Below are 22,440 nucleotides of genomic sequence, written 5' to 3' on the forward strand. Positions count from 1 at the left end.
TGCTCTGTTCTGCACTGCCATGGGCCAAAGCAGATTCTTTATTAACCATATGGTAATAAAACATATTCACAGCATACAGAGGGGAGTCCCACATCAGTGGGGTGAAGAGGGGCACATCCTACCTAAGCTGGGAAGGGCAGCAGATAGAAGGCCGCAGAACTAGGTGGAAGGGAGCTGGAGGTACCTGTGGCTCAGGAAGAAGACTGTAGCACTATTAGAGTTGCCTGTTAAAAAAGGAGCTAAGAAGTGGATACTAGGATAGTTTGAATAAGAACAGCCCCCTTAGGTTCAAAAAGTGGAATGCTTAGTCACCAGGGAGTGGCACTATTTAAGAAGGATTAGGAGGTGTGGTCTTGTTGCAAGGAGTGTGTCATTAACGGTGGTCTTTAAGCTTTCCAGAGCCCATGCCATGCAGGTCTCACTCTCTCTGCCTGTGGACCAGGTTGTGGAACTCTCAGCTACTTCTCCAACACCATGTCTGCCTGTGTGCTGCCATGCTCCCTGACTTGATGATAAGGGACTAAACCTCTGAAACTATAAGTCAACTCCTAGTTAAATGCTTTCTTTGATAAGAGTTGCCTTGGTCATGGTGTCTCTTCACAGCAACGGAGCAGAGATATCCTGCTCATGGCCTTTAGTCTTCTGCACATTCAACCTGAGGCCCCTTGATGTGTCCCATCAAAGCCCAGCTCTGTGTTAAGGTTGGAGAGCACTTAGATTTTGCTTTGCCTCCTCTGAATTCTAACCTCGTCTGCAAGGGAGGCATCTGAGATGAGGTCCCTGAAACATCGTACTCTCTGGCAGCAGGCTCTTTGGAGAGCCATTTTCCTGATTGTAATAAGCCAAATAATATCGGTGTTAAGCTACTCCCTGGCTTAATTTCTGATGGGATAGTATCTCTCTTTCTTTTTAAAGTGGCAGCACACTAAATGTCTCTACCTCCATCTTCTGCAGCAAGTTCAGATAACACTCAAGTGCCACTTAAATTCTTTCCGCACACCGAACCTTGGGACAGACAAGAGCTTTCGATGTAGCCTGCATAGGGCTCTGATCCCCAAGACAGTTCCCAGTAGCTTTCAAAAACAATTATTTCCTTACTGAGATAAGATCTTATTGTATAGCCCTGTCTGCTCTGGAACTCACTCTGTAGACCAGGCTGGCCTCCAACTAACAGTGGTCTGTCTCCTTCTGCTTCTCAAACACTGGGGTTAAAAGCATGTGTCGCTGTGTACGGGCAAGGAAGCTGCTTTCTTGGCGGATCTCACGGCAGATCTTGCAGGAAAGCCTGGGCTGACCTAACCATTAGACAGCCAGTTCAATTGGTAGAGTATCCAGGGAGCATTTGAGGCTTTGTTACAAGGTGGCCTCCTTTACCTTGAGGGAAGCGTTATCTCTCCCTTTGAGCTATCCCTGACAGCAAGGCTTTGGAATGTGCAAGGCGCTGGCACAGATAGTGTCCTTCCGGTGAACAAGGAGACTGCCTGGTTCTACTTTGGGACCAGGAAACCAGCTAACTTGCTTTCTACCTTTTCTTCCTTATTCTTTTTCCTTTTTCTTTTCAGTTTCCCTTCTCGTGTGTGTGTGTGTGTGTGTGTGTGTGTGTGTGTGTGTGTGTGTAGGCCAGCTAACTAGCTCTCCGCCTCCTCCTTTCTCTTTTCTTTTCCCCTCCTCCCATGTGGTGGGGGCAGATGACTACTTTGGGTATTGTTTTTCCTCAGGTATCACCCACCTTGTTTTTTTTTTCTTTTATTTTTAGACAGAGTCTCTCCTTGGGGACTCACTGCGTAGGCTAAGCTAGCTGGCTGTCTTACAAGGGTGGCCAGCCAGTGAGTCCCCAGGATCCGCTTGTCTCTACTTCCTTAACTCTGGCATCACAAACGTGCACATCAAATGCCTAAACTATGCTGGGCATTTCCGTGTGGATTCTGAGGCTCAGACTCAGGGTCCCCATGTTTTAATAGCAAGCTGTAGCATCTGAGCTATCTCCTACCCCCTCACCGCCATAGCGACTTCAGGACAGTACCTGATGGAAGTAGTCAATGAATGCATGGCTAGAGGAACATGAGGGTGCATTTCCTTTCCCCTTCTAAGACAGATGGGCCACCTGAGAACTGAAGTTGGACCACACTATGAGCAACATGACTGTCTTCACCTGGACCGCCCCCCCCCCAAGGCCTCCCTCCGTGCTCTCAGCAGTGTGATGATGCTGTCCCCTCTCCTTACCCAAGGCTACATTGGCTGACTCAGGCCATCCCTCCCAGAGTGTCTGAGAAAATCTCCAATTCCCCACCAAGTCCACGGCACTACCAGGTATTTTCTGCCCCTCCTTCGTGACAGGGATATTGAGAATGTGATGATGAACGGACGCAGTCTGCTTTTGAGCAAAAGATAGAAATCCCCCTCACGGATCCAGTCCTCCTGGCTCACCCCATCTACATCAACTCTGAAGCAACCTGCATCACAGTCTCACTGGGTCATTAGGTTCTAGGCACGGGGATTAAATCTAGACCTCCCCCACAGGTCAATCTTGGGTTCCCATCCTTCTGGAGTTTATTAGCTGCACGCCTCCGGGCAGGTTTCTTAAGCTCTTTGAGTCTTCCTCTTTTGTGTGTTTTCAGGGCACATGAGGAGTTTAAAGGAGAGATTTCTGTGGGTGTTCAGAGCGACCCTGCACCCAGAAAGTAGCTGTCACAGCACAATTCCTGGTAGAGCTGGAGGTCTGGAGGTGAACCGAGTAGTACCGTCTTACCCATTCAAACCTCATTGCTGCACTTCCTGTCAGGTTTAGGAGCGAGACAGTGCAGGGAAGGTTTTGGGTTTCAACTGGATTGCAGCAAATGTTCAGAAAATTGTGGTTTGCTTGATGTCTCTATCTGCGAGGCAGTTAGTAGGTTGATACCACAGCTCCTGATTTTGGCCTCTGTGCCTTTAAGGCAAGGGGGTGACCATGTCGTTGTTTGAACCTCTCTCACTCAGTGCATCTTGCACAGAGCACATGCTCAACAAACACTGAGTGAAAGATTGGTTTGGTCTGTGTACTGTGTGTATGTTGACACAGTCTCACACTGTAGCCGAGGCTGGCCTGGAACTGACTATGCAGCACTGACTGGCTCAGCTGGCTCACACTGGCTGTGATCCTCCTGCCTCAGCATCCTGAGTACTGGGATTTTATTGTCTTAAAGAGTATTTCGTTTGAAAGATTTCATCTATCTGGCACCTAGAAGCATGACTACTATGTAAAGATGAGTTTGGAAGGGTCGAAAGTTCGTTACCATTCAGCTTTTGGGTGTATACACGCCTGTTTGTGTAAACACACACTCCCAGGCTTACCTGGATGCATGTGATTAGCAAACTGATCAGGCCATTGTAAAGTGGGGGATGTGGCCCTGCTGTGGTGGCTTGCAGTGGGAACTTATCTGTGTATGCGCTGTGTCTGATTGCAAACCCGGCAGTCAGTGAAGAGATAAAGGCCCATGGACTGTTTGGAGGCTGCAGTTCTGGCCCCCAGGCTTACAGGCACCCTAGCAACCGTCCTCCTGGGAACTCCCAGAGCAAACCGATCCTCATGAGAAAGTGAAGGCAAAGTTATAGAAAGTGATGGCAGAGTATGAGTTCAAAACGGAACATTAAATAAAAACAAACAAATAAACAAACAAAAACAATGCAAAAGTCCTTAGGCCTTTGTCAGGGTAACAGGACAGGATGCCTCAGTTTGGTTTGTGCCCCTCTCCCGTCCTCCTTTTCTTCACCAGCTCAGTTTGTGACCCAAGAAGGTTGACTGATCATTGTTTGTGTCTAGTGTGTGTTCAGAGGCCAAGTGGCTGTACTGCAGAAGGCTCCTAGGGCCTTGGTGTCTGCGGAGATGAACTTTCCTGCTATAATCCAGACTCCCAGGTTTTACCTGCAGCCCTAGTTTTTCTGTCTCTCTGGCTCTTTCTTCTTCCTGGCCTTTTCCCTCCCCCACACAAGCTGAGGCATCTTTCCACCCTTTACTTGCTGTCCTTTGCTTCCCTTGGCAGACAAGCAACCCACAGCTGCTGCACCAGCTCCTGATCTCTCCTCAACTCCAGCGTTTGACCCTGCGAGGTCTGACTTAGCTTCTGGGGAACATGGGGAGGGGGACCTATGCTTTCTGAATCACCCATTGGTGCCCAGTGGACTCCTTAGAACTTTGTCTTCTCTTGGCTTCCAGGACCATTCTAGGCCTTCCAGCTAAGTTGTCTGTGTCTCCTCCATCCACTGCACACTGAGTGTCTGTCACCATATGAACATGCTTTATTTATACATACATTGCTGTGTCTTTTCTGTGCCAGACCCAAGCAGCACTCCCGACCACTCCCTTACCTTAATTTTACATACACTTGAGTCTTTCAGGTCACCCACTGCTGCTCTGTGTCTGTTACCTGTGCCATCCCTTCTCGTACATGGTAGCTTCCAAGTTCCTGTGTCTTCTTATATCTCTTTAGAGTAGAGTTGTTATATGCATTTGATGGGGGCTGGGGAGGGTACCTGGCTTCCTGAACCTTGCTTAAGGCTGGATTCATCAGCTAGGGGGAGTTTGCACACTGACCACTGGGTGAGAAAGCCTGGTGCCCCTTGTCAAGTTTAGGCGAGGTCCATCCTCCCCCTTGGCTGTTTTGTTTTCCTGCTTGCTACTTGAAGTCCCATACTGGGCACAAAGGGCTGTAATGGGAATGTGCCCAGCTGCCTGAGAGTAAGCACCAAGTCTGTGTAGGCATTGGCTTTGCCACTATTGTTTGGCTGGAACCCAGGGCCTTTGCACATGCTAGGCAAGTTCCCTAACACTTAGCAATAGCTCCAGGCCTTTTGCAGTGTCGTTTAAAACATCTCATTCAAGTTAGAATATTGAAATCTCATAATGATGTATATGTGGCACGTTAAAAAATTATAATTCAGAGGAAGGGGTTGAAACAGAGTCACTTTATAGTTTGGGTTGGCTTGAAACTCACACTGGGACAGGCTGGCTTGAACTCTTGACAGTCTTTTTACCTCTGTCCTCAAGTACTGGGATTATAATGTGAACTGCAATGCCCAGGTGAAATACGGCATTTAACCTAACATTGACTTTTGCTCAGACTTTGTACTGGGACTGCAGGGTGACTCTGGCTCGTGGGTGAGCATGGGTCAGGCTCCTGAGGCCATGCCTCTGGTGCTAGAGTTGTGCTTCCATGCATCATCTGGTAGATCTTCCCTTCCCTGTTGCCTTTCCTTCCTGGATGTGATGGTTTGAGTAGCAATGGTCCCCATAGGTTCATATATTTGAATGCTAGTCACCAGGGAGTAGAGCTGTTTGAAAGGATTAGAAGGATTAGGGGGTGTGGCTTTGTTGGAGGAAGTGTGTCATTGGGAGTAGAATTTGACGTTTTCAAAAGCTCTTGCCAGTGTCTGTCTCTGTCAGCTCTTGCCAGTCTCTCTCTCTCTCTCTCTCTCTCTCTCTCTCTCTCTCTCTCCCTACAGATCAGTATGTAGCTCTCAATTACCCAGCACTTTTGCCACACTCCCTGTGCATGGTGATAATGGACTAAACCTCTGAAACTGAAAACAAGCCCTCTGTTAAATGCTTTCTTTTATAAGAGTTGGCCTGGTCATAGTGTCTCGTCGCAGCAATAGAACCATGATTGACCACGTACCTTAAAGGAATGATGCATGTCTGCATGTCTGTTATTTGCACACAGGAATGTTTGTGTGCTAGATGTTTCCCGTTAACCTTCATGGCTTTGGTTTAAGGTTGTGTGTGTGTGTGTGTGTGTGTGTGTGTGAATGGTCACCCTTAAGCTTTGCCTATAAGGTGCCCTCATGAAGACAGTTCTGGGTAAGTCTTTGCAGACTCAAGCTTAAAAGTGTCCACGCCCACCCAGATGTTCAGATGTCTCTTCTGTTGGTACAGGATGTGCCGTGGGAGATAAAGGTGATTCCGAGCAAGGCTCAACAGGACACGGCTCCTGGGCTGACTCCTGTGCCTTCTAAACTCCCTGCAGCATTGCTTATTCTCGCACCAGCTCTTAGCTCTCCACTGAGGAGCCCTGTACCTAGCATTTGAAAATCTTCATATTTAAACAGAACACCTTCTGTAGATTCTTACACAAACATCTAGGGCGGTGGTTTCCAACCTTCCTAATGCTGTGACCCTTTAATTCAGTTCCTCATGCTGTAGTGACACCCAACCATAAAATTATTTCTGTTGCCACTTCATAGCTGTAATTTTGCTACTGTTATGAATTATAATATAAGTATCTGTGTTTTCTGATGGTCTTAGGCAGCTCCTGTGAAAGGGTCGCTTGACTCTTCAGGGGGTTGCGATCCACAGGCTAAGAACCACTCATCTGGGGAATCATAAGGTTTCCTGTGAGAATGATCTTGGCCCTGCTGACTTATCCCCCTCCCCAGTTTCCCTTAGTTCTGGCTATGTGTACGAAAGGCTCATTTTCCTAGCAAGCTTCAATCCATTAGCCAAAACTTAGGGGTCAACATGCTGAGTGGGAGGGTTCCCAGATGGCAAACAGTTCCTGAAAATAGTTTCAGTAGATCACCGATGACCCGTGTGTCTTCCTAGAAATGTGCAAATAAGCAAACAAAAGGCAGAAACACCTGGGCCTCGCCTCCCTTTGGCTGCTCTGGGTCCATGGACCCTGTGAAGTGAATTGCCCTTTTATTTCCCCAAATATCAGGCATTGCCAAACATTCCTTGGGATGTTTTTGCCTGGCATCCAGTCATAACACTTGCCTGCAATCAGTGACTGGCTGGCTGTTGCAGATTTATCTGAAATGTTCTAGCCATAGCCCCCACCCCTGTGTGCTTCGTTCTCATGGTACTAAACATTCTTAAGCCTACAGTTAAAACAGCACGAACACACTGGTGAGGTGGTTCCTTTTCTGCTGTCAAGTCTAAAAATACTGCCTAATATTGGCTCTTTAAAAAAAAAAAAATCACTCACAACCCCCAATTCTACTAGCCAAGGCTCCTATCTGAACTTTGGTCCTCTGAAAGAGCAACGAATTCTCTTAACCACTGAGGCAACTCCCCGGACTCCATATATATTGTGTGTGTGTGTGTGTGTGTGTGTGTGTGTGTACATACACATACATATATATATGCATTTAAGCTTTTGTTGTTATTTAGTTCTTAGCCTTCACAAGAAATGTTTTGTGGACATGTTAGACGCTTTGGGTGCATGAATGCATGCACTTTTAGGAAAGGGTTGCACTTATTTCCTGCGAATGCTGTGAGATTGCACAAAAACACAGTCTCCTGGAGGTTATATGTTGTAGATACAAAGGAAATGGAGAAGGCCATCCTTCAGCTACTTTATAGCACTTGAAATTGTGGGTGTAAGCGGCAAGTTTGGGCTCTCTAAGTTCTTCTTTAAAGATATCAAAAGAGCTGGAGAGATGACTCAGTGGTTAAGAGCTTTCCTGCACTTACAGAGGACCCAGGTTTGGATTCCAGCACCTAAATAACAGCTCACAACCATATGTTATTGTGGCTCCAGAGGGTCTGGTAACTTCTTCTGGCCTCTGCAGGCAACAGGCATATACATGGTCCACATACATACATACAGGCAAACAGTTACATAAAAGAGAAAAAGTTAAAAAGTATCAAAAGCTCTGCATAAGGCAGGTATGATGGCATAGTCCTCTAAAGCCTGCATTCCAGAGGCCGAGGCAGGAGTATGGTGAGTTCAAGGCCCTGAGGCCAGCCTGGGCTACATAGCAAGCTCCTAAAACCACCACCTAAACACCTCTCCTTGTGCTCTGGTATAAATTCCTTTTTATCCTCATATAGTTTAGAGTTCGGCCTGATGGGTATAAATCAGCGTATCATAACGTTGTCATAGCCACTGCAGCGGCAAAATTTTCCCCACCCACACCATCAAGCCTTAGTCTATGGCTCCACGCCTGGACTTTTCTGGTCAACATCGTGAACATAGAGAACCTGTGGGGTCTGTCTGCTTGGCTTTGCCCCATGCTCGTATCAAGGCGGCCTTTCAGCCACGGAACCAGAATCCCCAGATGTTGCTCACAAGCCACACAGAAAGGTACTGTCAGAACTGTGTCCCCTGTGTCCCAGCCACTCACCCCTTTCCGGTCATCCAGAACGGAGGCTTGCAGAAAGCCAAAATGAAAAGCATGTTTGTCCCAGCAGTCTGTCTTCTGCGGAGCTGCAAGGAGTTGCAGGCTTCAGACACTGTGTTCTGCCATGCCATTGTGCCCACAGGTGGTGGTAGATCCACCAAGATCTGTGCCGGAAGCAGAAGCTTGGGGCGCTCCAGAAAAGAGAGCTAAGGAACTTTTCCCCCCTTAAATCTCTTCCTCACCAGTTGAGTGTAATTTTCCAGTGTTTTCCTGTCTTACTGAAGTTTTCCTATTCACCGCCTTAAGCAGAAAGACGTGAAACCAATTTCAGGACAGCTTGCTGGAACCATTTGACTTCCTGTGATGGGGGCCAAGCTTGGGAAGGAGGCAAGCTCCCCAGCCTCAGCAGGATGGCTCTCAAGTCTTAGCTCAGTATTTTCAATGAATGAGTATCTGTGCTTTCAGCTGTGGGACATGTGCCACTCTGCGTTTTTGCCTGAGGTTCACAGGGCTTTCGCTGCCGTGAGTTAGTTTCTCGTGCCCCTGGTCTTGCATAGTGTACCCACACAGCATCGTACAAGACCCGTTACGCTGATGTGTCTGTTGAGGAGCAAGTCAGAATGAACTGGAGTGGAGGATCCAACAATGTGGTCCCTTTCATCTCAGTTTTTGGTTTCTTTCTTTGGTGGCTGCCATCAACTTCCCAGCGAAAGCGACTGTGCATTTTGAAGCCCTGGTGTGCCAGTGCCTGGGGGTGGCTAAGGACTTTACTCTTCTTGCCTGTGAGGCAGGGAGGACACCCAGACTTCCGTTTTCAGGGGTAGAGAAACAGCACTGTGCTTTAAACTTGAAGGTGGGCACTTCATTAAGGCTGTGATTTGGGCAGTGAAGGACAAACGGGCTCAAGAATGACAGCTCTGTGAACCGGAACAGAGTCCTTTACAGACAGACATTCCTTCTAGCCCCCTCCATGGGCCCGCTCATTTCCGTGTCAGTCTATAACAGTGTCAGCGCTTACAGGGCTGTTGAAGGAATAAAGCAAGCATCTGATGGCATTCGTCGTCACTATTGTTGGTACTGGGGAAAGGAGTCCACAGAAGGGACATTCTTTACCCAAGGGTAATTCATTGGTCCACAGCTTGCCTCGGAATGGACTCTGCATCCTGATTGCTTCACGGAAACAGCAATTTCGCTGGCATTCTTAGTGTCTTTGTAACATTAGGTTACATGAGCCTCTAATAGAAAGTGGATGTGGTGGGATGGTTCTGGTTTTGGTATGGCTGGGTGAGTGCACTCAACATCTCTGATTTTGTGTTTTACACCATGTTGTAGTTAAAGCTGTAATGGAGCGTTCTCTCTCTCTCTCTCTCTCTCTCTCTCTCTCTCTCTCTCTCTCTCTCTGTGTGTGTGTGTGTGTGTGTGTGTGTGTATGGGGGGAGAGCCCCTCCTATGTAATTTAGTACCCTCCCTTTGCATTAGTATATTAACATGTTGTCACTTTTAACCTTTCACCCACAGAGCTTGGCATTTAATATGCTATTAAACTCAATATTGTTTCCTATAAACAGCCCTAGAGGGATGAGAAATAATTGGAGTGACATTTTTAGTAGGCCCCCATTTCTCACCCTCTGTGCTGTGTGAACCCACATTGCACAGTCCCTGACCTCAGGCCAGGGGAGAGTGATGGAATGAAGATTTGGGGTGCCAGGGGGCTTTTGAAAGCACATAGAATGGTTTTTATGAGGGACAAGTAGGGTTACCCTTTGTAGCTCACGCTGCCACTGCTTCCTTCTCCCCCTCCCCCCTGTTTGCCCTCTCCCCTGCTCCCTTCCTTTAATGGATGTGGCGGACTTAGTAGCTGATCTTATTTTCCTTTCAGATGATCAAGACGGAGTTTAGACTCCAGATTTCCTGCAAACTTGAGATGATGTGTAGGGCTTCTTGGGCTGCGCGCCTGTGGCTCAGCCTCATTCTCTAGTCTTTCTTTTTAGGCTTCCGGCATGTGATTTCTTTGGTTTGGTTTTAGCGTTCTAGTTTTTGTTAGGTTTCTGTTAAGGGCTTTGTTGTGTGTCTGCTAAAGTTGTTTCTGGAACAAACTTATAAAATCCCAAGATGATGGTTGCCTGTTGTACTCGAGTGCTTACTGGGTGGCAGAGGTTGCTTGGTCTCTCTGTGTCCTATGAAACAAGAAAACTGGCATTTAGGATACACTAACATGGGAATAAGGATGGTTTAGAATTTGTTTCTCCTGCCACCACCCCGAGGGCAGGTACGGAAAAGTACTGGGATCTAGTATGTTTTGCCTTGACTCTGTTCTCTCGGACTTACATTCAGAAAGCCTGTGGTAGACATTCATCTGGGGCCGCTGAATACTACAGTTGCTTACAATGTGAGTTCATCAAGTGGGCATTTGTGGGAGACCCTCTGCGTGGGTAGCTCTGGGTGGACGCAGTGAGAGAAAACAGTCGTACAGGAGTATAACCGTGAGCAGGTCACAGGCTGCAGATCAGACAGCTCTCCTGCAGGGTGGCTGTGTCCGTGTGTGAGCATCATGTGGCGAGCGTGTCTCACCCAGTCAGCTCTGTTCTCTTGCCATTGTATATTGAAGGTTTTCGAGGTTTTCTTCTAGAACTTAAACCTGGTGATGTTAGCCTCTCCCAGGGGGCTGTTTCAAAAGCTCTTGATGGCCAGTGAGACGCCAGCAGGTGTAATGCCTGATGTCCATGCCTGATGACCCGAGTTTGAGCAGTGCAACCCATAGTATAGAGGCTATAGATTTGGTGGCTCCCAGCCATAACCCCCGCACTCTCATAGGGCGATAGAGGAGGAGACAGGAGAATCAGCTGTGTGTGTACATATGCAGTAACAGCAGAAACAAGAGAGACTATGTTATAAATAGGCTGAAGACCCAAGTCCTGAAAAGCTGTCCTCCGACCTCCGCATATGTCCCCGAGCATGAACTTGCCTGTGCACACGCGCGCGCGCGCGCACACACACACACCAAACAAACAAACAAATCTTGGCGCTAAGAGGTTTGTCCATCCATCGCCGATTGTGGATTTCATCTTTGGCAGTCTGCTCACTTTACTAAAATTTACCTGTAACCTCCAAATTCACACTTGGCTCTCCACAGCGTACGCAGGTGCAAACCTTGGTGCCAGCTGAGGTGAAACAAGGCTCTGCCTGACTTCCTGTTTCAGTTCTCGCACCATAAACAAATCATCCCCGTTGCAGTCTATTTGAGGCCATAGTTTTGCATTTTGTGATGTTGATGGGATTTCGATGACCCCTAAGTATTTTCCTGAAGTGCTACCTACGGTCCTAATCTTAAGAAGGAGACAATGTGCTAAATTAGGGAGAAACAGCATGGCTTCAGTTGCCTCGTTTGGGCATGAGCTCCAGGGCTGTTGACCGTGAGTTCAATGTTAATGAACCAACAGTGTGTATTAAATATGTATTAACTAGGGTGTCCTTTAGAAACGTGCATAAAGCAAGGTTAAACGTTGGTCTCTCAGTCACATGTGACTGGTTTGTAGCAACCCAGTTCTGTATTTCTCTTGGACGCGGTGTTTCCGTGTTTGCAGCAGTTTCATAGAATTGCCATAAATGAGAACTGACTGCATTTGCAGGGCTTGAGCAAAAATGTATATAATTCACATACCAAATACCTGCTTCCCTGGCTTTATTTATTTGTCTTGTTTGTTTGTTTTCAGTGTAATGACTCTCAGAGTTGGCTGCAGGCTAGAATGCTTTGCGAGCTGGACAAGAAGCTGATGAGCCAGCCACTGTGAGGGTCTAGTTTAGTTGCCTGGGGGGATGGCCTGGATATAGAAAAATTTCAAGTTCTTTTGGGGACTCCGTCACAGGCATGGTTGAACAGTGGTGTTCCACACATAGAATCATAGTGCTTCTGAGAAATGGATGCTGACCAACTTAAAGAGGCCCTCTGGGGGCTCACGTCCCTGAAGGCACACAGCTGCTCCAGGGACAGGACAACAGAAACCACAGCAGAAGGCTTGGGGCACTGACCAGAATACTCGCCAGCCCCACTCAGGAGGCTGATGGACTCAGAGTAGATAGGTCCCAAGGCAAAGGCCATTAGTGGCAGAGGGCTGCTCCTACTAGAGACTCCATTTCATTAAATTCTGATTCAGTGATCAGTACCTTGGAGGCTGCTCATTCATTTCCAAGCCACACACACACCTGAAATAATTACACAGAAACTATATTAATTATAACACTGTTGGCCAGTAGCTTAGGCTAGTTATTAAGCAACTCTTACATCTTAAATTAACCCCCCTTTTATTTTATTAATCTGTGTATTTGCCACATGTCCGTGGCCTACTGGTAAGATTCTATCTGTCTTATCTCCTTCGGTGGCTACATGGCAGCTCCTTGACTCTGCCTTCTTTTCTCCTGTGTCTGCTTGGAATGTTTGCCTTGCTCTATTCTGCCCTGTCATAGGCCAAAGCAGCTTTATTCATTAACCAATAGAAGCAGCACATATACAGAAGGACCTCCCACACCAGTACCTGAGCACTCACCTCGTCTGGGTTAAGCTATTTGGGAGGGCATGCAATAAAAACTGAGGTGATGGGATTCCCTGCCTTCTAGGCTGCGATGTCCCTCTGTGTGGAAATGATAGCACATTTAGACAGAAGTATGGAACTTCTGCCTGGGAAAGAGTGACCTTCTCTTGGAGTAGCCAAAGGCCTTGCAGAGTGTTCACAGTTGAGGGGCAGCGTGATGGATGAGAGAGAAAGATATTGACAAGTTGTGGGGAGTAGCAGAGGAAGGGGGATGTATGAGTAGAGTCTTTGGGCTTGAGCCAAGCTTATTATTGTAAGGAAAAAGCAGGCAGTTGAACTGGATGGAGGTCAGGAATGTAGAGCAAGGTCATAAGGACCAAAAATCAATCCCTAATTTTATTCGTTCTTTCCCTACCAACTTGATAGAGCACGCATAGGCATGAACACAGATGGATGAAGACTTTGTACATAGCTACCTATAAGAAGTAAATAATACCTAACTATAGAGTAACAGCAAGTCCTTGTCTCCTTAAAGGAGACGATTGGCCCCGCAGAATAGGCTAAGGGCAGTCATCTGTCCCTGGCATGTCCAAGCAGCCATCTTTCACTTGTCTCCACACTGATTTGGGTGTAACCTGGTACATCCCCACTTCCTGCATACAACTGTCTGCCCTCCACGTTGGAGGAGAACCCATAACTTCAGAGCCTCTGGGGAAGTGGCTTCTCTTCCCCTGTCCTCCTGCGTGTCTCTCAGAGTGTTTCTTGGTCCTGACTGTGCATCTGTGGAGTTTGAAACAATGCAATCGAGATGGTCGCCACTCCAGTCTGTAGTATGCAGCTGAGGAACTGCACATAGCCATGGTTGTATAGACAAGGGATTTGGCTCAGGGTGTGGGATGACTTCCTCGTGGTTACGTAACCAGCAGAGTCAGCATTTGAACATGGGCAGTCAATTCCTGCATCTCAGCTTCAAGCCCCCACATTTGGTCATCTCACCCTGCTGTAAACGGCCCCAGTACTGATTTGACTACTAGAAACCAGATTGGGACCACAGCCATCTAAAGATAGCTTTCATAAAAACCAAACCAGTATGGTGGGGTTTCAGAGGTCCGTTCCCTGGTCAGTAGAAGGGTAGGTGTGAAATTAGCAGCTGGAATCTACTGTTTCAGAAACTTCAGGGCTGCTGTCCAGGGTGCAGACAACTGAAATGTCTGGGAAGTCAGCTTCAGGGCCTTTAAAAACTGTGACTGTCCACAGAGCTGGGAGTCCAGAACTAAATCAATACATGAACAGGTGAATGGCAGAATGGTTTGTGCTGCCCATGGTCGACACAGCTCGCTACATTCTGTCTGCAGTCAACACAGTGTAACCATCATTTGGGGCCCAGATTGCTTTGCTCTTTAGTGCAGGTCCTGGGAAGAGTAGATCAAAACTGGTGCTTTGGGGTAGGTGAAAACCCTGTATCCTGGAGTGGGAGGACTGACATAAAGGGATGGGCCCCAGGGCAGGGAACAGCCTCTTCCTGTTCCTTTTGATGTGGCCAAGAAAGTAAATAGAAACTTTTCTCCTTTGTTTTCCAGGTCACAGCCAAGACTGCCTTCCTATTTATCTTACCTCAGTATAACATTAGTGTGCCTACAGCAGGTAAGGAAAGCCCAGCTCTCCATCTCTCCAGTCCTCGTAACCCTGACACGGTGAAAAACTTCTCTTTTGTGCTCTACCTGGGACCTCTTAGATATTACCCCTCGGACTCCTGTGTTTAGGTGGCTGGGCGCTTCCTTCTGTTCTCCACTGAAGGACCAGGAGAAAAGTGCTGCCCCATGGGGTGCTAAGTGTGCCTCTGGCTCCTTCCTTTCCCACCTCTGACCACTGATCAAGAACATGGCTTCCTATTTAAAGTTTTCCACAAGGGAAGTGGGTCACATGTTGTACTTGTATGGAATACATGGTGGGAAGGGAGCTCTGTATTGTGACTGGGGTGACATTAGCAGTAAAGCATGTCTTCACACAGAGCCGTCTCATTAAGGCCACTGACCATAATTGTCACATCACAAACTGACCTGCATCCAGTGTTTGCAGGGACAGCAGAAGGGCTAGCCGCCGTGGTTCCAAGTACCACGTTATCTGCGCTAGCCCGCGTTCAGCCTAGCTTTGGTGCTCCAGCTCAAGGAGTAGCGCTGCTGCACAGAACAGAGCAGGGAGAGAGTGGGAGGCCCATTCTAAAATTGCTAAATTGCTGCTCTATTCCAACCAGTCACTGGCCCAGGGGTTGCTGTGAACCCAGAGTGCCTGCCCAGCTGCCTTCATCATCACTGTGACCAAACCTAACAGAAAGAACCTTAAGAATGAAAGGGTTATTTGAGCTCACAGTTTCAGAGGGTTCCTTCGTGGCCACGTGGTTCTGCGTACTTGAGCCACAGTGGTGGCAGAAACATGCAGCAGAGAAGAGCTGTTCAGCCCGTGGCATGAAGGAAGCAGAGAAAGGGTGAATACAGGAAGGGGCTGGGGCAAGATACCTGCAAGGGTGCACACCCAGGAATCTGCTTCTAGGAAAGCCTCTGCTCACCATTTCCCAGTGAGGCCATCACATTACGACTGCATCAAGAGCGCATTGAATAGGTCTAATTTGGGACCAGGAGCCGTGCTCTCCCAGCTTCCAGGTGTTTCTCCACCTATTCAAGTAGATGGTCAGGTTAAATCAGCACACTCGCTGGAGTTGTTATCCCTTGATACAAGAGCGTCAGAAAATATTTCTCCCTGTGTATGAACTCTGCACCTTTTAAATGTTGGCAGCTAATTTTGTAAATGCCACAGAAAGTCAAAATGCAGGAATGTCAGCAGAAACAAGTCAGCTGGCCAGGATCAGCTTTGGGGCCATGTTTCTGCAGCCTTCGGGTTTTGGGGACTCAGCCTTGGAATCAGGGTTTCCTCCCTCTTACCTGTAAGATACTAAGGGCCCCTGGAGGAAGGAAGAAGGGAGTTTTGCTTGCCGAGTCTAGGTCTCCTCTCATCATTTGGTGTTAGGGGAATGGTCTTGACTTTTATATCAGGGTGCTTTATCTGACTCCACCAGGTATACCTCAAGGATTTGGGTGGTGGGGGAGAGTAAAGGGGGTGACTCTTTAGCCCATGAAAGGGTAGCCATGAATTTCGCCTGCTCTCATCCCTGCAGCCAATGTAGTCAGACACCGAGAGAATCCTTGCATCTGGGTATATACTACAGTTCCCTTTCTGGAAAAGTCCATCTGAGAGACTGTGGTAAGAGAGGAAGAACGTTCTTCACTGTGGGAATAGAAACTTGAGAGCATCTCTCAGCCTGGGGATCCAGGACATGCCATGGCCAGACACACGTGCGTTCCAGTGCACACTTCAGTACTGGTGGGCACAATGAATTTTGTTGCTCAGTCCCGTGTGGTCCAAGATCAAAGCCAGGTTTCTTTCACTGCTGTCATTTGTCAGTTGTGATATACATGCACAACCAGTTGTACTTCCAGTGAGCAAGTTAAATATTTAGTTTTTAAGATGTGGTAGAATAGGTGTGCATAGTAGTTTTCCCTAGTAGCTGGGTACGTTCCACTGTATCTAGCCCCCCAAGTTTATTGTATCCGGTTTTAGATGTATGGTTGTATTAAGTACATTTACATTGTGCTGCTTTCTATATCGAGAACTCTTTTCATCTTGCAGAACTGAACTTTTAATCCTTAAACAATAACTCCCTATAGCAACCACCATTCTCTTTTCTCTATGAACTTGTTGCAGTAACTTATATGCATAGAAGTTTTGTGTGTGTGTGTGTGTGTGTGTGTGTGTGTGTGTGTGTGACAGAGAGAGAGAGAGAGTGTGTGTTTAGATTTTTGCGACAGGGTCTCCCACAGTTTTAAGCAAGGCTGACCTTGAACTCAAGGCAGTCTTCTGGCTCAGCTTTCCAAGTGCCAAGAATACAGGGGAGTCAGCACACCCAGTCATAGAATCATATAGTATTTAACCTTTGGGTACTGGTTTGAAATGTAAATACATGCCCCGCCCCCATCTCAAATGCATTTACACAAGCATTATATAAGTCTTAGAGAAAATGTATGCAATATAGACAAGAAGATAGCAATCGCGTATGACTCCATCACTCAGCAAGAACTTCCGCTCAGTTCAATACTGATTCATACCATGAATGTGATGGAGCCTCCCCGTGTGATAAGAGATGCTGTACTGTGACATTTTGAAAATCTTTAAACTGAGCAACTAGTGCACCCTGCCTTCTTTTGTCCCCTCCCTTCCTTTCATCTGCTCCTCCCCCCTCTCTTGCACCCCTTTTCTTTCTTCTTCTGGAAGAGGGCTCTTAATGAAGCTGGCTTGGGTGGGAACATCCTATTTTTCCTTTTCCTTCTCTCCTGAAAGTTACACACAATTATAGGCGTTCCCTTAGCCCCATTGAACTATGAGATAACGTCTTTTCTCAGAATGACGAGAAAGAAATGTGGCCTCATGACAATATCCCACAACTGCCACCCACGCTTGGGCTCACTGCCTCCGGTTTTCTTTCTCTCCTAATTAAAAACATATTATTTCCTGTGTATGGTGGGTCTCCCTGTATGTGTGTCTGTGTACCATGTATGTGCAGTGTCCTCGGAAGCAAAACACCGTCGGATACCCTGAAACAGGAGTTACTGACAGTTGTGAACTGCCACGTGGGTGCTGGGAATTTAACCTCAGTCCTCTGGACAAGTCACCCATGCTTCTAATCCCTGAGCCATCTCTCCAGCCCGAATTATTATTTATAAAATTAGCTTCTCATGGGCTTCATTAGCATTATCACACATTTGTGTCATTACGCTTTGTTCTTACTCATCCCTCTCTCCATGGTCTCCCCCCATGCAATGCCTTTCTTTTCTTGTTCCCCTCCCTTCTCACCACAGACTCCCTTTCCTAGAACAGGTATTATATTACTTCTTTCTGCTTTCATAACACACACACAAACACACATACCTATGCAAGTTTAAATATAGATTCCTTGAAATTGTTTTGTTTTATTTAATTTTTAAAATTTTTAAATTTTTTGTTGTTGTTGTTGTTGTTGTTTTAAGACAGGGTTTCTCTGTAACAGCCCTGGCTATCTGCTCCATAGACCAGGCTGGCCAAAAACTCAGAGAGATGTGCCTGCTTCTGCTTCCCAAGTGCTGGGATTAAAGGCGTTCACTACCGTGCCTGGCCTGTCTTGTTTTATTTAACATAATCTTCAGCTCTGTCTATTTTATTGTAAATATCCCGATTTCATTTGCTTTATGGCTAAATAAAATTCCATATTTACTTTGCTCATGTATCTGTTGATGGACATCTGTGCTGGTTCCATTTCTTAGCTATTCTAGTGCAGCAATTTAACATGGATGTGTCATGGTCAGTAGTGGGATGCTGACAGGGAGTCCTTTGGCTGTGTACTTCCAATGGCTGCATGGATTGCATTCCCAACAACACTGCCCTTGCCAGCGTTTATTCTTTGTTTTCTCCACCATAGCCATTCTGACTATCATAGTGGAGTCTCAAATCAGCTTTAATTTGAATTTCCTTAGTGGCTCAGGATGTTGAACATTTTCTCAAATATTTTTTCCTTTTGTGATTCTTCCTTTGAGAGCTGTCTGTTTAGTTCATGGGCCCATTTCTGATTGGATGGTTGGGGTGGGGTTGGATGTTTAATTTTTGCAGTTCTTTCTTTATCCTAGATATTAATCCCATGTCTAATGCATAGTTTGCAAAGGTCTTTTCCCACTCAGAAGATTAATTTGAGACAGGGTTTGACTAGGTAGCCCTGACTGAGCTGGAACTCACTAGACTCAGTAAGCCTTGAACTTGCCGTCATCCTCCTGTCTCTGCCTCTCTGGTGTTGGCCTTACAGGTAGGCACTAATGCAACTAACTGGTTTTTTAAATTGTGTTGCTGTAGCAACACAAAAGTAATAAAACTGAACACGCATGTGCCTAAGGCATCCTTTTAACTCCTTGTTGGGGACGTTAGACAGTAAGCAATGCCTCAACCATCCGCTTCACAGTCAGAAGACAAATGTAGACCATTTCAGGCTAGGCCCAAGCCAGAGCTGCCGGGCATAAAGAACTTCCTATTGAGTCTTGGGAGTGCGCCACCATCATGGGTTCATTAGTTTAATTAGTTAATTGCTCACTCTAGACAAATATTTCTGTGTCTCTCGTATGCTGGCCCTAGTTGTAAAACAATTTGAGGAAGATATGGGTAATAAGTAAGCAGATAATTATAATTGCAATAGGGTCGTGAGGGAAATACACAGAGCTACAAGGTGAAGAAAAAAAATAATAAAAGCCCAGTGACGTGTCCTTCCAGAAGGCTGACTTTATCGTGGGGATGGAGAACATGGAGTTGTGAACATAGAAGTTGGGGCAGCCCTAGTGGAGGGGTGTCAATGTAGAACTCTCTAGAGAGAAACAAATGCCGAGAGTGTGCTAGTGGCTGAGTGTACCCACTGAGCCCAGAGAATCCCAGGGTTGGCTGCTTCCAAGATGTGACTGTTGAACTCTGCTCCTGGAAACCTCTTCTGGGTTTGTGTGCCCTGGGTGAAGGTCCATTAGAGTGCCTACCAGATGGAGGGCTTCCGGGACTTTAGAAAGGGCAGAAAGGATGGTTCAGTTGTCTCTCTCACATGGAAATCTTACCGTTTGGGGCTATTTGAAATGTGACCAGCCCGGCATGGTAATGCCTGTTTGCCTGGCTTGCAGGAAAGCAAGCTTCTCACGGGACAAAGCCATTTGACAATAGCAGGTTTGTTAAGGTTATGATTTCTAAATCCCTACTCATAAATCTCCTTAGGGGCTGAAGTGCTTATAAATCTATCCTCCCCTCTTCCCTTTGGTATAACCAGAGAAGCTCTGTCTTCTAAAATCTCCTCTTCATAATGTATATGTCATGAGGTAGTGTTTAAAGTTGGATTCTGGTAAAGTGGTAGCCTTGTATCCCAACAGTCTCAGAGCCCCCTCTTCCCTACCCCATTGAACCAATTCCTTCTTCAGCCTCTCAAGTACTGAGGGAGAGATGTGTGCTCCCAGGCTTAGTGCTCATTTGTGAATCCCTGGGTCGTCCTGGCTGGGGTTTCCAGGAACTCAGCGCATCCATGATGTTGAAGAGGCTCTTTCTTGACCCGTCTTCCCTACTGCACTGGTTTTTCCTGCTCCCTTGTCTCCATCTTCAAGAACCCCACTCCTCTCATAAGTAAACCTAGCTGCCTAATCACGAGTCATTTATCGTCGCTCAGTTTGGAGTCTTGATAGCTGAGATCCATGGGACTCGGGCCTCTGTCCCTCTGAAGGTGTGAGGGGAGATCTGTTCCCAGCTTCGTTCCACATCAGTTTGACGTGCCCATCCCGCCTGTGTTTTTCAGCCTCTGTCAGATTTCCTTAGTCCATCATTTATCATTAACGATGATGTAAAGACATCAGTAAAGGGCCTGTTTTCAAATGAGGTCACATCCTAGCGTCCTGGGAGCTAGTATATCAAAGTATGAATTCTAGGAGAGACACACATTAACCCGGACCACATTCTCGTTGCAAGATAGACTAGTTGCAAATTGATGGTTTTATTGCATTGTGATGAGCAAATGAGGCTCCTGCAGAGGTGACCACAACAGTGACTGGGAGAGGCTGCAGTGCCTGTTATGCTGACATTCTAAAGATTGACATTAAGGTTGACAGTGATAGAACAGGAAGTTCCGCCCCGCCCCCCAAACCAAATCCCAGCTCTTCTTGCTACTTCAATTTGGCATCCTGTCAGAGTTGCCAAAGTTTGCAAACACAAAAGCCAGGACTATTTGAATTCCACATAAACACATTTCAAAACTATAGCTCAAGTAGTGCACGGAACACAAATGCAGAAACACATAGTTATGACTATAGGAAATTAAAGTGTTTTGTAGGAAATTAAAGTGTTTTGTGGGAAATGGGGTCTTGTTGGGTAGCTTTGACTGGCCTGGTATTTGATCACCCTTTAGTCCAGGCTGGCTCAAACTCACAGGAATCCTCTTGCCCCAACCTTCCTGGTGTTGAGATTGCAGATATCTGTCACACACCCAGCAGAGATCAATCATTGTTTATATGAAATTCAAATTTAACTCCATGGCCTGGATTGTTTGTTTTGTTTTGTTTTTTGTTTCCTAATCTTAACTTCATTAGACAGTTTGAGTATGACTTTCTATGTAGAATTCCACAAAGTATCTGGTATCATGGTCAGAAATATATAGACTATAAGAGGTCAGAACATAACAGAGGTTTGTTTTTTCCTATAGGTGACTCCTGACCTGGTAGCCTCCCTTCTCACATAGAATAATTGAGCTTCTGGGTCCCAGCATTCTTTTTTTTTTCATGGTTATTCAGGTTATGTCTCTGAACTGCTAAATGTTTTTGACAAACTGTTTAACATCTGGGGCACATCCTTTGCAAAACGGGGACTGATGGTCATTGCCTCAACTCCAGGTCCCCTGAAGTATTTGTAGCATAGATTTTCTATAAGCTAAGACCTTTAGTGTGACCTGGGGAACTCATTAGAAACGCAGACGTTAGGCCTCCTTCTATGGCAGCACCCACCTTTAGCAAGATCCCCAGTGAAAACCATGGAGGAGACTGTGCCCAGTAACGCTGGATAAGTCGGGTGTAGATTATGCAAGTAGCCTTTCAAATGCTCCTGTGCTCGCTCTCAGTGGTGATATGAGGAGAGCCATTAGGTCTAGTTACTCGTTTGGCTCTTTCATTTCTCTTTCAGTTTTGGTTTTCCCACATATATTAGTTACTTCCCTACTGCTGTGAAGAGACACCACGGCCAGGAAGAAGAAAGTTTATTGGGAGTTTGCTTATAGTTTCAGAGGATTGGAGTTCATGATGGGACTATGGCAGCATGTAGGTGTGGTGCTGAAGCCTGTAGCTGAGAACTTACACCTGATCCACAAGTGATGGCAGAGAGAGACAGAGACAGAGACAGAGAGAGCTAACTGGGAATGCTGTGGGCTTTTGGAACCTCAGAGCCCACCCCCAGTGACACACCTTCCCAACAAGACCACACCTCCTAATCCTTTTAAATAGTTCCAGCAACTGGGGACTAAGCATTTAAATATATGAGCCTATGGGAACCATGCCATTAGAACGACCACACTATAACTCTTTAATGGGGTTGGGGTGGAAGAGGTGGCGACTGTGACTGAGTAGATTTGGCTTTCAGCTGGAGCTACAGGTTCCCAGAAGTCATGAACACATATGTGGTACAATGTATGTGCCACATACATTTTTATGCCAACTTGACACAAGCTACAGTCATCTGAGAGGAGGGAACCCCAATGGAGAAATTGCTTCTGTAAGGTAGGGCTGTGAGCAAGCTTGTAGGACATTTTCTTAATGAGTGATTGATGTGGGAGGGCCCAGCATTGTGGTGCTGCCACCGTTGGGCTGATGGTCTGGCCTGTTGTAAGAAAGCAGGCTGAGCAAGTCATGGGGAGCAAGCCGGTAAGCAGCACTCCTCCATGGCTACCAGGTTCCTGTCCTGTTTGAGTTTTGCCGTGACTTTCTTTAATTACTGTTTTCTGTAGTGGTGTGTCAGTTGCTTTTGGTCATGGTGTTTCATCACAGCCATAGAAACCCTGGCTAAGATAGGGTAAGGGAGTCCTGGTAGCTTTGAAAGTCCTGAGCCTGCCTGCTGCCCTACTCAAAGAGCTACAAGGCTGGCACAGAGGGGTCTCTTCCAGAGCAGGGCTGATTTTACAATGGCTAAGGTGATAGATCCATCCTTCCGTGCTGCCCATTTCTGCTGGTTTGGTCACTAG

General features: G+C 46.6%; 1 protein-coding gene across 1 annotated transcript in view; it reads left to right on the plus strand.

The window, feature by feature from the left end:
- Positions 1-22,440, plus strand: part of Tram2 (translocation associated membrane protein 2) — a 70,556-nt gene that overhangs the window by 25,581 nt on the left and 22,535 nt on the right. The window contains exon 2 of the mRNA XM_041656333.1: positions 14,204-14,267. Coding sequence (XP_041512267.1) covers positions 14,204-14,267 — 64 coding nt within the window. The remainder of the gene's footprint in view (positions 1-14,203; positions 14,268-22,440) is intronic.

Source organism: Microtus oregoni, unplaced genomic scaffold, assembly GCF_018167655.1.
Source record: "Microtus oregoni isolate MIOR12 unplaced genomic scaffold, Mior012 000007F_ref0000211, whole genome shotgun sequence".
In the NCBI taxonomy this organism is placed as follows: domain Eukaryota; kingdom Metazoa; phylum Chordata; class Mammalia; order Rodentia; family Cricetidae; genus Microtus; species Microtus oregoni.